The 16,003-nt window shown below is 37.1% G+C and overlaps 1 protein-coding gene across 1 annotated transcript in view; it reads left to right on the top strand.

Moving 5' to 3' along the window:
- The window catches only part of LOC107716931 (ATP-dependent DNA helicase PIF1-like), a 19,972-nt gene extending 4,848 nt beyond the window's left edge, over positions 1-15,124 (top strand). Inside the window, exons 2-13 of the mRNA XM_016523552.1 lie at positions 2,242-2,248; positions 8,890-9,455; positions 10,055-10,184; positions 10,299-10,424; positions 10,748-10,901; positions 11,311-11,431; positions 12,809-12,915; positions 13,157-13,296; positions 13,603-13,709; positions 13,796-13,883; positions 14,709-14,854; positions 15,083-15,124. Coding sequence (XP_016379038.1) covers positions 8,895-9,455; positions 10,055-10,184; positions 10,299-10,424; positions 10,748-10,901; positions 11,311-11,431; positions 12,809-12,915; positions 13,157-13,296; positions 13,603-13,709; positions 13,796-13,883; positions 14,709-14,854; positions 15,083-15,124 — 1,722 coding nt within the window. The 5' untranslated portion in view covers positions 2,242-2,248; positions 8,890-8,894. The remainder of the gene's footprint in view (positions 1-2,241; positions 2,249-8,889; positions 9,456-10,054; positions 10,185-10,298; positions 10,425-10,747; positions 10,902-11,310; positions 11,432-12,808; positions 12,916-13,156; positions 13,297-13,602; positions 13,710-13,795; positions 13,884-14,708; positions 14,855-15,082) is intronic.
- Positions 15,125-16,003: the final 879 nt, after the last annotated feature.

Genomic DNA, 16,003 nt, shown 5'->3' with positions numbered 1-16,003 from the left:
ATCATCAAGTTGTTCTGGGGTTTTGGAAATGCTAAGGAATTGGGATAAATCATGAAGATTACTTACAAAGCAGTCTTTTGTGGTAGAAGTGATGGTTCTAACATACTTGTAACAAGGATTAGAATTTACAGTTTTAGCTATATGAAGTTTGCACAAGACTAAATAATGATCTGAGATATCATCGCTTGGCTGCATAATTTCAACACCATCAACATCAATTCCATGTGACAGTATTAAAAAGAGTACAAAGAGAAAGGAAAACTTGAAATCGCATCATATGACCCCTTTAAAATCTGGATGAATCTATTTCTGACATCCTATTTAACTGAAAAATATTTTTTGTACCTGTCTGTTTTTTTTGAGAATAAAAGTATTTAACACTTATTCCAAAGGTACATGGTGCCTCCCCTTTTCCTGCAGCCATTTTGAATATATTGTGCAATATCTCAAAACAAAACAAAAAAAACAGATAAAAAGACAACAATTAAATGGAATCATAGACAACACTTTGTGGGTTCGCCAGTTGGTGCTTGGGACATGATGCTACATCTTAAATGGTTCAAAATGGCTTTCAAATATCTGTCCACTGTAGTGACCACGATGCATCAGAGGGATATGGTTATATTCTATCCTACACTCTCCAAAGATAGAAGCTTCATTGTCTTCTAAAACTGTATGGCATACTCAAAACCCTTATTTGGCACAGTTTTAAATTATTTTGGACAACCTTTTGTACAGCCATCTTGGGCTATAAAAGGTATTCTAACATTAAATTACATAAAAGGAGGAAAATCAATCCTAGATTTCCAAGAATTAATTAAATGATTTAATATTTCTCATAATACTTTATTTCTATATTTTAAACCACGTGCAGCATTAAAGGCACATACCTTGGGGTACAGATCTTCAAACTCATCCGGTGGGGAAATGGATTCACAAAGCGCCAAACAAAGGAATTGTTTCTTATTTTTACTTTTGTTTCTCAAACCATAAAGCAGATATTCTTCCAAAAGCAAGATATTGGTTATTTGATTTGACACCCTTCAATAGAAATATTGAATGGGAAACAGTGTGGGATAATACATTTCATGCATCCGCAAACCCTACTCATCAATTCATCAAGTTTAAAATTATCCACAGGGCATATTTAACCACACGCATAAGACATGTTTTGGGTTTATCACCAAACCCTTATTGTAATTTTTGTGGGCCAGGTTGACTGGGTACTTTGATGTGTATTATTTGGGAATGTCCAAAAGGGCAATATTTTTGAAATATGGTGCTTGATGTTTTGTACAAGGTCACTAGGATTAATGTTTCCAAAGATCCTGTCCAAAGATCTGCTGTTTTTGAATGATAACTCTCAATTTCTTCTAGATGAGGAGGACTGGAAATTTTGGTTCGCTGCCTCAACTGCTGCAAACAAACTTCAAGTTCAATGATGGAAACATCCTCATGACCTTTCTATAAAACAATGGTTACATTCTTTACTGAAGATTTAATTTATTTTCAAATTCCTGATGTGCGGTGGGTTGGGGGGAGGTAGTGGGGGGTAGTTGTTAGATACATTTTCTTATTTGCTGTAACATGTTTTTTATGCTAATTTGAAAATAAAAAACACTGAATTACAGAAATGATAAGGCTGAGTGCTTCACGTTATGTTTGACTGTATTGTCTTTCAACATCAGTGAGAGCCTTGCTAGCATATGCAATGATGGATCACTGTCCATTGTGGTTCTAAAGCAGAATTGCACCTAGACCTATGACATCTTTGAGCTTTCCTATCCCTTGGAACAACTCAGGGTGCTTTTCTACGAGCTCATCTGCAACACTGGGTCCATTGGCAGCAGTATTGTCACTTTGAGATTTCATGTGCATGTGAATGTGCCAAGAATAGGAAGTGTCTGTTTGGAACCATAAGAGAATATCTGGATGCTGGAGGGTCACAATTCTGGTGGTTGCAGCAGAGATTTGTATGTAGTCTCATTGAGGATATTCACAGCAGCTCCTGAATCAATAAGTGCAGGCATGTTTGTGACATTGTTTGTGGTAATTTGGCAGTATTGGTGTTTTTGATAACAAAGACGTATGCATCGTCACGGCTAGATGAGACTGGGCTTGTGTGCACTGACACGTCTGCACTGACCTGAAGAACTTTGTTGTGTTGTTTGTCTTGCACAGTACACTTGAATCTTTGTGTTGCATGTCTCTTGATTTTGGTGGAAGAGCGACACACTTTAGAAAAAAGGTTGGGTTTACCACAGGTATTATAGATTCTGTGTTTTGCTGGACTGACTGTTTTGTGAGGAAAAATACCAACACAATTTCTACATTTCGTAGTTAGGCGAGTTGATTTGTCATAATTCTTTGTTTGATTTTTGAAGTTTTGTGGCTGACTGCAATGACAGATTCAGTTATTTTTTTAGCCATTTTCAATGCCAGATTCTTGCAGTTCTGAGATCTCAAGAGTCCCTAAAAAGTCATGTAAAGACAAGTCTGGCTCTCTCAAAGTACGTCTGCAAAGTCTGGATGATGTGCAGCTTTGAACAGTTTGGGATTTTAGTTCTCTGTTGACGTTAGTGAATTCACAGTTCTTAACAAGCATCTAAAGTCTTGTGTTTAATGTGTCTAAATGAGGAGCAGTGCGGAGGCCAGGCTGGAGGCTCGGGCATGGAGGCCATGAGGACTGGTGGCTCTGATGTGGCAGCCATGATGGCTGGAGGCTCTGGCGTGGTGGCCATGATGGGATGAGACTCTGGAATGACGGCCGTGATGGAACGAGAACGGTGGCATTAGGACTTTAAACAACAGCCACTGATAGAACAGCAATGGCATCCTGACATTGTATTGCGAATGCATGACTTTTAACTTTTTTGTAGTGACTTGCAAAACAAATTTACAGTAAGATATCTTTACAGCATACTGTTAAATTCTGCTTACCTTTTTTGTCTATTGAGCCAATAAGATTTCAAAAGTTATTTATGAACTACTATATCTATAAGTCAGCATGAAACAGCAGTTATGATCATCTTTTCTTTCTTATTGTAACATATCATCCAGTGAAATTGCTTCTTGAACAAGAAAAAACATGGACATAACTTGATTTTGTCAATCAGGAATTGACTGCTGTAGATCATTGTTGTTTACTAATTTCTGTAATCATTTATGTAAATGACAGGTTACTGGAGAGGAAGGATGAAACTCATCTGGTTAATGGACAGTCTTATTGACCGTTAATGTTTTTGATTAACGATTATACGAGTGCACATGCATTTTAAAATAATGACATGTACAGATAAATCATTTATATTAGACACTGCAACATGTTATTAAAACAAAACAAGAATTGTCCAATTTTATAGTATGGTGACTTTAACCTAATTTCATTTTGATAAATGTTGTATTTGCAGAGACAAAGGAACCTTAACCAATTCTCAAATTCCACACAATACCAATATTATGCAAATTATAAACACCATTTTCAATTAAAGCATTTTTATGGAGCAAATACATTGTCATTTATCCACTCAGAAATATAGCCCCTGACATTACAGAAAATAACAAACCACTTTGTGTACACTTTGTTCGCACTTTGTTTGTGCGTCATATAGAGAGACAGAACCTTGTCCATTATTAGTTGTGTTCATGATACATAGGGAATTAACTAATTTGTTAACAATGACAACAATAATGTGAAGTGTAAAATCTCACTAGAACCAGGAAGTACGACCATTAGCCCAGTTCTGTCAACACTGTATCAGAATCAGAATCAGAATCAGAAAGAGCTTTATTGACAAGTATGTTTGCACATACAATGAATTTGTTATAGTGTCACAAGCTTCCAGTACACGGAGACAACAACAACACACAGATAATAAAAATAAGATGTGAATAAAATACACATGCATAAATATAAACCACAAAAAAATAATAAATTGTATGTACAGGTGTGCTATAGATAGAATAGGAATAGAATAAAATAAAATAAAATAAAATAAAATAAAGTTGTAGGGATATACTAGGATTTAGGGTGATAAATAAGTATAAGGTTATTGCACATACTTTAATTGGCTCCTTATTGAACATTGAATACATTTTAAAATCCTGCTGATTACTTACTAAGCTCGAATGGTTTAGCTCCTCAGAACTGGAGCAAACTCTTAATGCATTATATTAAATATAAATATACTATATATGCTCAAAATTCTAGCCAGTTTACCTAGAATATCAAAATTAACTGCTTGTGGTATATCCTTTTCCTATGTGCACCCAAACTCTGGAACAGTCTTCCTAGCTCTGTTCGGGAGGCAGACACATGCCGTCAGTTTAAATCTAGATTAAAGACCCATCTCTGTAACCTTGCATTCACATTTGCACACTATAAGAATTATATAATTTAAATCCGTTAAAGGATTGTTAGCCTGCTTAAATTAGGTCAACCGAAACCGGGAACACTTCCCATAACACCCTTACATTATATATCTGTTTCATCCTTATTCTGAGATCACCGTAGTCAGTTGGATACAGTCCGTATCCAGATCAGATGGTAGGCCTGCACCTAAAGACGACCACAACTGTCAGCAGAAACCATGACAACAGGATAAGCCCTAGAGACAGATCCCCTGTGAAGACCTCATCGACATGGCAACCATCGGTTTGGCCAGAGTAGAACTGGCTCCGCGACCAAGTCTGGTATCTTTCAAGGTTTTTTCTCCATTTCTGTCACCAATGGAGTATGGGTTCCTTGCCATTGTCATCTCTGGCTTGTTTAGTTGGGGACACTTAGCATTCAGCAATATTATTTAATTGACTAAACTGACGTTATTGGATGCATTATTTGTGCGCCACTGTTTACAAATAGTGATATTGTCAATAGAACTTAGTCAGGATAGCGCCATATTTATATAGATAGATAGATAGATAGATAGATAGATGTACAGTTTGCACTGTTTGTACTGATTTACTTTGTATTGGTTGTACTGTTATTTAACAACATACCGACAGCTGCCAAAACATCTTTCCAAAAGACTTTCAGTTGACAAAAACTCCATAAAACTGTTTAGAACATTTTGAGTTTTAAAAATGACATGTGATCTAGGACCATACAGCGCATGCAATTATAAATGTGTCCCTCACAGTCTGGTTTTCACCTATTTGAATATTCAATATGTCTAACCTTGTTAAGGTCCATTGGATTGAGATCAAGGGTTTAACTAGACTGTACAACATTTACCTTTCCACATTTCCACTCCAATGTTTTTTTTTGACCTCTGCTCTTACTTATTTATAGATGCTTGATTGCATGTTGAGTTGAGTCAATAGTGTGGTGTGAAATGAGTCATTGGTTCATTTACTTTGCACATAAAGACATACCCTTTACATTTCACCAAAGCAGGAATGATAATGATCACCAGTGGTGGCTTGTTGGTTTTAAAATAGAGGAGGCACACTAATTGAATTGATCTGGGATCCCTGCCGATTATTATTATTATTGTTAGCTTAACCACTTTAAAATGGCTTTTTGGTTGCTTTTAGTCAGAAAGCGTAAAGAAAACGACACACATACAGCAGGATAATATAATTTCACTTACCTGGCCTATCACTTGAAGCAAACATCCATCCCTTCTTAAAAGTCTGTGTTAAAAGAAAGCTGCCTGTTGTGACATTTAATTAAGCCGCGACTGCTGTAGCCTATATCCAGTTAGGCATGTTTTCCCTTTTTTTTTTAATTTGTATATATACAAATTTACCAAGCTGATTTACCAAGCTGTTTGAATGACAGCTTGGTAAATCTGTTGGCGATCAAATATTCAATATGGCTACTCATAAGTACTTGGTACATTATCAGCGCAGCACATTCAAACTAATATCACGTAATTTACATCTCTATGATGACTGGTTGATATCAGAAGGGAGGCTAGCCTCCTCTACAAGGTTTCTTTTCTCAACACTCCTCAGCGCTGAAAGTGAACACTGGATGGTGATTGGCAAATTTTTTTTTTATCAACGGAGGCACGAGAGCTCAGCTCTCCCCCGGCCTCCCCCTCCCCTTCTCTATCATCTAGCGGTTGTAATTACAATAGCAGATTCGGCACATTCGCGATAGAAAAGTGGCGCTTTCCAACTTCATTAACAAGTTATGGTATTACAGCTGTGAAATTACAAACAAAAAATACACATTCTGAGACATGAACTGAAATGAACTGTGAATTTTATTAACATGAAATCGGCCTCCTCCCATTTTCACCTCAAAATTTTCGGGAAGCTGTGCCTCCCCTGCCTCCCCCGACGAGCCGCCACTGATGATCACTGGAGCTCTAAGATATATTTTTATGCAGAGTGGCTGTCTACAGATGGACTTTTTTTGTGACAGCATACAGGACGGTTTACTTTTCTAATTCAGAAATGAGGCATAAAAGCCCAAGTTAATGGGGACCAAAGTGTGAGAATCTGGACACTAGTTATGTGTGATCATTACACGTGATATATGTGGCAGAAGGATGTCATTAGAGATGTCAGCGGAGTGCAAATAATCTACACAAACAGCAGTCATTTTGAAATAATGATGAGTGTAATGAGTCTGTTTGGCAGGTACACACAGTCATGAGGGGGAATTCCTGTCATAGTAGGCTCATTATATATACGCGATGTAAATCTTTTCTTTGGCCCATTCTGTACGAGGGAATAAGAGTGTTCCACTGGGAACAGCGTTACAAAGAATTTTTCATCCACTACATGTCCATTATTATCAACTGGTTGGTAAATGTCCAATAACACTGTTTTCTAAAGGCCATTAAAAAATTTGAATGCTTTTCTCCTCAATGCTGAATTAGACTGCATGGAGAGTATTTCTATAGCACTACGGATGTAACATATATCTACTGAAGATAACACTGTGTCATATAACACCCTGTCATGGCAGTTCCGCATTTTTAAAGGGACATTTATGAGGGAAATGTTTTGCTTTCCAAAGATCTCTTGTGAAGGTTTAGTGAAGCAGGTCTGTTTGCTTGGGGGCAGAGTGGCAAGCAAGATTAGATATGATTCCTAATATGATTGCTAATTACACTTTTGCGACCAAGACTCTGTGAAGTTTCACTCATAAACTTATTTGCATATCACAGATAATGTGTAATTAAATAAAATGTAAGTCCAAGATCAACTTAATTATTATGTTTCAGTGCACTGTAGTTCTGTTTATTATTCTTCCACCTCACTACATCTTCAAAGGGCTGTGGGTGCAGGGTGAAGGCAGTCCTTACTGTTGGAGTGGATTCAGCCTGGATTCTGGTATTGCCCACCTCTCCTGAGCGTCATAACTCAGCCAGATGTCGTTTTGCCAATGAATATAAATTAAAGAAAAGCTTGCATGTACTGAACGGAGCTTAATGATGTGGGACAGTGACCCGTTCCTGGAAATTACTTTCTCAGCTTACGTAAAAGAGCACTTCTTGTTTACGGAAATACACCAACCCATGACTGATATTTTATACTGGAAAATGTAATTAACCACCTCTAAATCAAAAGACACTTGTTTTTTTACTGCCACTAAACAGTAAACCCTAGCCCATGTGAAAATGACCTATAATTGTAAATCACTGGTTTATTGATGAATAATAAGAAAATATATAGGGGACTTGCCAACTGTTTCTGGATGGATGGGCACAGGCATATTTATTTATGTATGTATGCTGAAAGAAAATAGGTGCAGAAACAATTATTATTCAGAAATTGTTAGTAAATGTAACAATTAATTACAAAAAAGACAAGCAACACACTGACACACTGATGTTAATTTTATTTTATTTATTTTTTTGTTTGTTTGTTTGTAAAATATACTCCAATAATCTGTTTTATTTAGCCTACCATTTTGATTTTTAAACAAATTTTGTTTAAAGTGTATACTTTAGTAGCCAAAAATAAAAGAAAGAAAGAAAGAAAGATAAAATAATAATATATACTTTAATTTGTTAATCGTGAATAAAGCATGCTCAGTTAATTCATCTGTTTAATTTTATTATATTATTTATTATTAATATTTAAATTAATTGGTTAAAAAGGGGAAAGGCAATTCTAGAAAGAAAGAAAGAAAGAAAGAAAAAACTTTAATTTGTTAATTGTGAATAAAGCATGCTCAGTTAAATCCTCTGTTTAATTTTATCTAAATTACTTGGTTAAAAAGGGGGAAAAAGCAATTATAGAAAGAAAGAAAGAAAGAAAGAAAGAAAGAAATATAAAATAATGAAATAAACTTTAATTTGTTAATCGTGAATAAAGCATGCTCCGTTAATTCATCTGTTTAACTTTATTTATCTAAATTACTTGGTTAAAAAGGAAGAAAAGCAACCAGTCCATGAGAAGTGTCGGGTATAGCATGAGAAGCCCAGGAAGGAAGAGACGTAATGAAAACCAGCGTCGTTTCATTGGTGGAGCACGAGCTCGTAGGCGGGCCCGCCGCTTACGTTTACTAAGCGCAATCGGTGATTGGCTATTCGTTTAAATACCTATGGTCTGATTGGTCTGCAGTTTGTCACTATTGACCAATCTTTGTCAAGCGGAACTATTTGAAAATCGTGGTGGCGTGCGCGTCATAATGAATGAACAGGTGGTGTTGACTCGCTGTTTAAACAGTGCACGAGAAAGGTGAGTTAGGCTTCTGCGTTAGATAAACATGTATATGTGGTACCTTTATTATCGATTTCAATTTTCAGTTGAGATTAATGTCAGTAGTGTGTGAATATATATTTTTTAATTTTGCAAATTATTTAAAATTATAAACAAAGCCCTCTATAAACCGGTATATACCGGACTCGGTATTATTAAATGACAAATCAAGTCATAAGTTAAATCAGTCAAACGCTTTAAGCTGTTCTTCTATGTTCTCTTCAGGCAAAATGTTGGGACACATTGAGCCAGCTGAGCTTCAGTGCACCGTGGCAGTGGAGCGCTTGAATCCTGCAGGTCAAGCCATCAAACGGCAGCTCATCCGCAAAGGCACCGTCACATTAGGGCGGAATGAGTTTCAAGATATGGTCCTGCGTGTTCATGATGGCATATCTCCTCAAAACTTCATGCTGCGCGATTTCCAGCTCTTTACGCGCTTTGCAAAGGATGGTAAATGTACTGTAAAATTCATCCCGGAAAGCACACAGGTTCTGGTATCTGATTGTCCACCGGATCGTTTGAAGATGTTTCTGAAGACGCTCAGCATCAAACATCAGGCATCCCAAGGCATCAAGCCTATGAGTGATAGGGATAAACTACGAGCTGGCCTTCCTAGAGCCTTTGAGACCCTAAGTCCACTCCAGCTTAAAGATGTGCAGAAGGCAAACGAGATGAGAAGTAAAGTGAATGCCCCGATCCAACCCAAAGGTCCTTCAGAGAGATCTGTCAATAAGGTCCTGGGTGAAAGGAAGCAAGTAAAAAGACCCAGACCTGATTGTGACGCTAGTCCGGTATGTTCATCCATTTGTACATGACACGTTCACAAGTTCTTACATTTCAGTTTTTACAAATCAGAAGCACGAGCAGCATTATTATTAGTAGTAGTATTTATCAAACAAAATTAATTAGTTAACTCCTCCCTAATAAAAGTTCTTGACCTGCCGCCCTGCATTCAACAATTATGCTCTTAAAATAACTTTGACAGTACAGTAAATGCATATTAATGTATGTCTATGAAAAAGAAATGGATTAAATTTAATTAATTTAGAAACCAATTAATTTTAGTAATCAAAATCATATTTCAATCATGTCTCACTTTTTTTAAAATAAATTGTTTGATTCTGAGATATAACTTTTTTCATTAAGATTATCACTTCCCTTCACCTACTATCTTAAAAGGGAGGGGAAAAGAACTTTACAACAACGGTGTGTGAAGGTTTATTGTTCTTCTGTCATGCATTTAGCAGAATTATGGACTAAGTTCATAAATCAAGCGACTGCTGAATAAAATTTACCATTGGCTAGCTCTGGTACATTGCGTTAAATGGAAACATTTATGTTCTATATTGTACATGGTCCCTGCCAAATAAATAATTATTTGCCTGTTTAGGTTAAAACGCTTCACCCCAATAAGAAGCCTGTGTTGGTTCTGCCTGTGGCACAAAAGCTCAGCAAAGAACAAACTGCAGTTCTCAATGCGGTCTTGAGTGGCAAGAATGTGTTTTTCACCGGCAGTGCAGGTAATTTTTATTTATTTTTTTTACAGTTTATTTATTCATGGCCACATATTGTTTTATATAGAGCTCTTTTATTTCATAGCATTTTGAACACCAGTGTTCATGGCTTTATTTCAGGTACAGGAAAGTCCTTCTTGCTCAAAAGGATTATAGGCTCCCTGCCTCCAAAAAGCACGTATGCAACAGCAAGCACAGGTGTTGCGGCTTGTCACATAGGAGGGACCACACTGCACAGTTTTGCAGGTTAGTAAACATTTACATGTCTGACTATCAATTATAGTGCAGTGCTTTCTCCAGCTCTCTTGATGCATTTCCTTGATCATTCATACAGGCTAGAATGGGTCCAGTAATGTTTACGTTTTCACTCATGTCTCTGAAAAAATGCAACTGCCAACAAATGCAAACATGTTACATGTGCTATATAGGAAAGCTCTTCCTATATAATTAATGATGGCAAATGTTGTACAGAGTCACTTTCCTGAAGTGTCATGATCAACACATTTCTCTCATCTATAAAAAGAGTTGTGCTGTTGTTTATGAGTTATTTTAGTTTTTCTTGTTATCAGGTATTGGTTCTGGCTCTGCTCCTCTTGAACAATCTATTGAGCTTGCTCAGCGTCCTGGAGTGATGCAGCACTGGACATCTTGCAAACACCTCGTTATTGATGAGATTTCAATGGTGGAAGCAGAGTTCTTTGACAAACTGGAAGCCATAGCCAGGTGAACCACACTCAAAACTCTGTTCATGATACCGGTTTATTCCAGTACACTTAATTTTCCACATGGGTAAAATTCAATTTAACATAAATTAATGTGGTGATAAAGGTTAATTTTGTTGTTGTTGTTGTTTTAATGGTTTAGTAATTTCATTTAACGTGATTAGTTGCATCTGATTTTGTCACTCTGGATTTTCTCCCAATGAACACCATGAATATTTGAATGTGGTTTGGATCAGACCTTGAATAGCAATTGAATTCGAAGCGTTCCATCAACAATTCTCAAAAATCCCAGTCTAGCACATGTTTGCAAATGCTCATCTTTTCTGAAGGAGAGTGACAATACAAAATCTTTCAATATTAGGTCAGAGTTGCATTATTAGACAAGTGGCATCTGTATATTATGTGTCTAGATCCATCAGAAGATCCACTGAGCCGTTTGGGGGGATTCAACTGATAGTGTGTGGAGATTTTCTTCAACTTCCACCTGTAACAAAAGGAAAGGACATACAAAAGGCATACTTTTGTTTTCAGGTACTGCTTTCCACATTTATGGCCCATTCACACCAAGAATGATAACTATATTAGTTCCCACACCAACAAAAGATAATTTTCTGTTATAAGAATATGCTGCAGTTACGTTATAGCTGCCACTTCAAATGCTGGCGCTCTTTGGCTGTCAATATTTTTTGTTACTCCGCTTTTCCTTCTAAATCTGATGATATTGTTCCTCTGTGTCATATAGTTACCGTTTCGTTTCTTATAGAATTATAATTATAGTTATCTACCTCATTGTGAACGAGCCTTTAGGGATCATTCATGCGTGTCCGCTTCAGCTTTGATATGACTTTGCTTTAAAGGGAAAGTTCAATCAAAAAAAAAGAAAAATTTGGCACTTACTCACCCTCATGTTGCAAACCCATAAGACAAAATGAACAAATGCAAATGACTAACTTTTTAATAAATTCTGAAATATTTGTCCCAACATTGCTAGCTACTGATGTTTCATAAAGTTCATAAATCCTAAAAGCAATCCATATGAATCGAGGGTTTTAATCCAAATCTTCTGAAGAGAATGGATCACTTTGATGAACAGATTTAATTTAGGCTTATATTCACATAAACATCACCCATACATAGATATTCATATGGATTTCTTTTAGGATGTCTTTATGAACTTCCTAAAGCAAGTAATTGGTGGAATGGACTTTAAATTGTCAGACAGAAATCTCTAGGGCTTTGAGGTTTAAAGGTGCTGTATGTAAGTTTTTGACTCTACTAAAGCATAAAAATACCATAATATGTTTGCAGATATTTAAGAAACATGCTAAGTTAACATATTTTTTATCTGAAAAGCAATGCTACAGTCAGTTATTCTCCTATGAAAATGTGCGTTCCGGACCGGAATGTTGGTCTCTGTTTTGTTTTTTGAAACCCGCCCACTGCCAGTTTACCCAATTGTATTTCGGCACGCCGGGTTGCCAGTTGGCGCAAAACACAGCGTATTTCATTTCATTCATCGTCATGTGCGCTCGTGTGTCGTCAATCTGGCAACCTGCTTGTGCGTCAAGTCTGAGGAGGAGGGGCCGGGTGAAAAAAACCCTCTCCAATATTTTGAATTTGGACTGCAATACCTAGTTCAACCACTCGGTGTCAATCCTACATACAGCACCTTGAATTAAAAATCTGTTTTGTTTTGAAGATAAATGAAATGTTATTTTATGAATGAAATTTTATGAAATATTATTGGGTTTGGAATGTGAGTAAATCATGAAACTTTTCGTTTTCAAACAATTTGTAATGCAAAATAGAAAATACTGGTTTTGTTCATTTTTTTGTGTATAATTACATTAAGTATCTCTTGTCTACATTTCTAAGAATAAGATAAGAAAAGTCAATTTTTGCCTGCAGTCAAGAAGCTGGCGGAAGTGTATCCATATGAACATGGAGCTGACGGAGGTGCGCAGACAAACAGACAAGGCCTTCATCTCTCTCCTCCAGGCTGTGAGAGTGGGCAGGTACTGAGTTCTCATCACATCCACAGTTCAGTGCAGTGAGTCACTGGCTCTGAGTGTTATTGGGATAAAGTCCATGTGGTTCAGGGTCAGTTTTTTTTTTTTTCTACAACCTAAGGTGGTTCTTGTAGGAGAGATTTGAATGTTTATAGGTATTGTAGCAGGGAACTTTCAAGCTTCATCTTGTAATCAATGAAGTTGTCAATTGATTCAGCTGATCATCTTGATTGGTCCCATTCTGTAGAGTCCCAGAGGAAGTTACTGCACAGCTACTGAGAAGTGCCTATCACAGCATCGAGAGGGATGGTATCCTAGCAACCAGGCTGTGCACACACAAGGATGATGTGGAGCTCACCAATGAGAATAAACTCAAAGAGTTACCAGGTTAGTCATACAGAAATATCATTTCAAACTGGAGATGTGATTTTTGGTTTGCTGGTTGCATCAGGTGGTAGTTGTTCTGGTACTGCTGTCAGTGCTGTGAAGTGAATGGCATGGAGTAAGATATATATGGAAACGGAAATATCTATTAGAAATCTACCATCTGATTCATACGGTGTAAGTGACAACAAAGAACTAGAAAGCACCTCTGACAATGTATAGGAGTACATTTATTTAGTTTTTAAAAATCAGACCAGATCTGAATCAGATTCTGAATCAGATTCAGTCTCTTAAGTGTTTCCTTTGCAGGGGTCATGCGAGTGTTTGAGGCTGTGGATAGTGACCCTATGCTGTTTCAGACCATTGACGCACAGAGTCCAGTCAGTCGGCTGTTACAGCTGAAAGTGGGAGCTCAGGTAGGTGTTCCCCAACACCCCCTCTGGCAAACATTTGCTCTTGATTTGTAATGTCAAATGTTGCAAGAAACTTTTTACTACTTCAGGTCATGCTCACTAAAAACTTGGATGTCCAGAGGGGTCTAGTGAATGGAGCCAGAGGAGTAGTGGTTGACTTTCAGCCAGGCAATCAAGGTACGACTGACTGAAATGGTGACTAGCGCTTCCCCTAACACATCTTATTTTACTTTGTCGCTTTCTTTTACGTTATCATGAAAATGGGAAAATAAATGGATAAATCTCAAAAGAATATGTCCAGGTTGTATTTTATCACAAAATCATAAGGAGTTATTGTGTAAAGTAATTGGAAGCCTATCTTTAGGACCATTTTGGTTAATTGATTTGTGACCTCATGCTGTTGGAATGTAATTAGCTATTACAACTAATTTAATTTACACTGATTTTAATAAAACACTGGCAAGTAGTACAAACACTAGCATGTTGTTGTTGTTTTACATATCAATTTAAAGCTTATGTTTTTTTTTCTGATTTCCATTTCAAATAAATGCAGTTCTTTTGAGCAGCAATTCAACAATTTAGAATGGTTTCTGAAGTGTCACGTGACACTGGAGTAATGGCTGCTGAAAATCAGCTTTGCCATCACAGGAATAAATTAATTTGAATGAAAATGTTAAAATGGAGAAAATGTCTTTATTACGCTATATTATGGTTTTTCTGTATTTTTGATTAAAAGAATGTAGAGCATAAGAGACAAATTTTACAGACCCCATTTACTTTTTTTTTTTTTTTTTTTAAACAATTATTTATGACCGTAATGAGAATTAGGGGTTTTCAATGCAATTTTTTGACATTTTCTTCACTGGCTTCATGAGATTTAGCTAAATATCACTCAATATCTGTATCTGGCTAGTTATAGAACACCAACGTATTTCAGAGAATATAAACATTGTGTGAGATGTTGTGACATACCATCATTTGTGACCACCCGTCTCCTTGCAGGTCTCCCTCGGGTGCGATTCCTTTGCGGGGCTGTTGAGGTAATAAAGAGAGAGCGTTGGATGTTTAAAGCGTCAGGGGGGCTGTACCTGAGCCGACAGCAGCGGCCACTCAAACTGGCCTGGGCCATTTCAATCCACAAGAGTCAGGTGAGCTCTGCTCTCATGTCCCACCATGAGTCATTTTGCATAGGCAGTAAGCTACAGTCAAACCTGCATCAACTGACTGCATAGAATGAAATCTAATTTTGCTAAATTATGCCGTTGATCTCATACTGTTTTGAGCCCCAGTGGAAATTATCATGTGCTTTCACTGAAAATGCTATTAAAATGAAATAACTTGGCTCAGGAAGAGTGTTTTTATGTATCTGTAAACAGATGCTCAGGGCTATGGTTCTGGATTGTGTTTTGATTCCTTAACTAGTCCCCATGTTTACCCATCTTTTCTGACTCCGTGCCTTCTGCACTGATGAACTGTCAAAGTTATCGCCGTTTAGCTCATCAGCTGTCTGGCAAATGTTTGAGAAACCTTGCATGTGTCTATGTCCCAATGCTCAGTAGAGGAACTGAGGAAAATATTAAATCAATTCCTCATAACCATGTGGGTCTGAAACTCTCACGTATTACATCCCACAATGACTCGATTTGGTTTTAACACTATAATTGTCCTAAAAAAAAAAAGATTTCATTTTTTAAAGGGATAGTTCACCCCAAAATGAAAACATTGTTTACTCACCCTTATATTTTTCCAAACCTGGACGAGTTTTTTTTTCCTGTGGAAAGGAAATGGAAGATATTTTTAATGTTAATAATCAAACCATTTTGGTTCCCATAGACTTTTTCAATTGTATGTCTAAAAAAAATAGTGGAAGTCAATGAGTTTGGTGCCAGAGGGGGGGCCGGGGGGGCTTTGCCCCACCACGGACATCCCTGTGCCCCACCACGGACATCCCTGTGCCCCCCTCCGGACCGAGGGGGATGGCCGGACTTTAGTTTCGCGTGTAAAATAGTCTAACTGATTGCTTTTAGATGGAAAAGCTGCCCATAACTCCTGGTCTAGGATCTGTTTTCTTCCTAATAATAGCATGAAATAGATTTGGCAAACAATCCAGTGTATCTGCCCTTTTGTTTTGGAAAGCGTCAAATGATTTTACAATGCATTTTCGCAGAAGGGAGCAAAGTAGCCAATCACAGACATGTTTGTTTGTTTATTTCTACAACGCAATGGCCAATCAGATGTGTTTCGGTTGGAATCCACACACTCACCTCTTTTTGTCCAGTGCTGAGTTCTATCATGCT

This window comes from Sinocyclocheilus rhinocerous, unplaced genomic scaffold (assembly GCF_001515625.1).
Source record: "Sinocyclocheilus rhinocerous isolate Xijiao unplaced genomic scaffold, SAMN03320098_v1.1 scaffold930, whole genome shotgun sequence".
Classification (NCBI taxonomy): domain Eukaryota; kingdom Metazoa; phylum Chordata; class Actinopteri; order Cypriniformes; family Cyprinidae; genus Sinocyclocheilus; species Sinocyclocheilus rhinocerous.
This window is presented reverse-complemented; position numbering and strand designations above follow the sequence as displayed.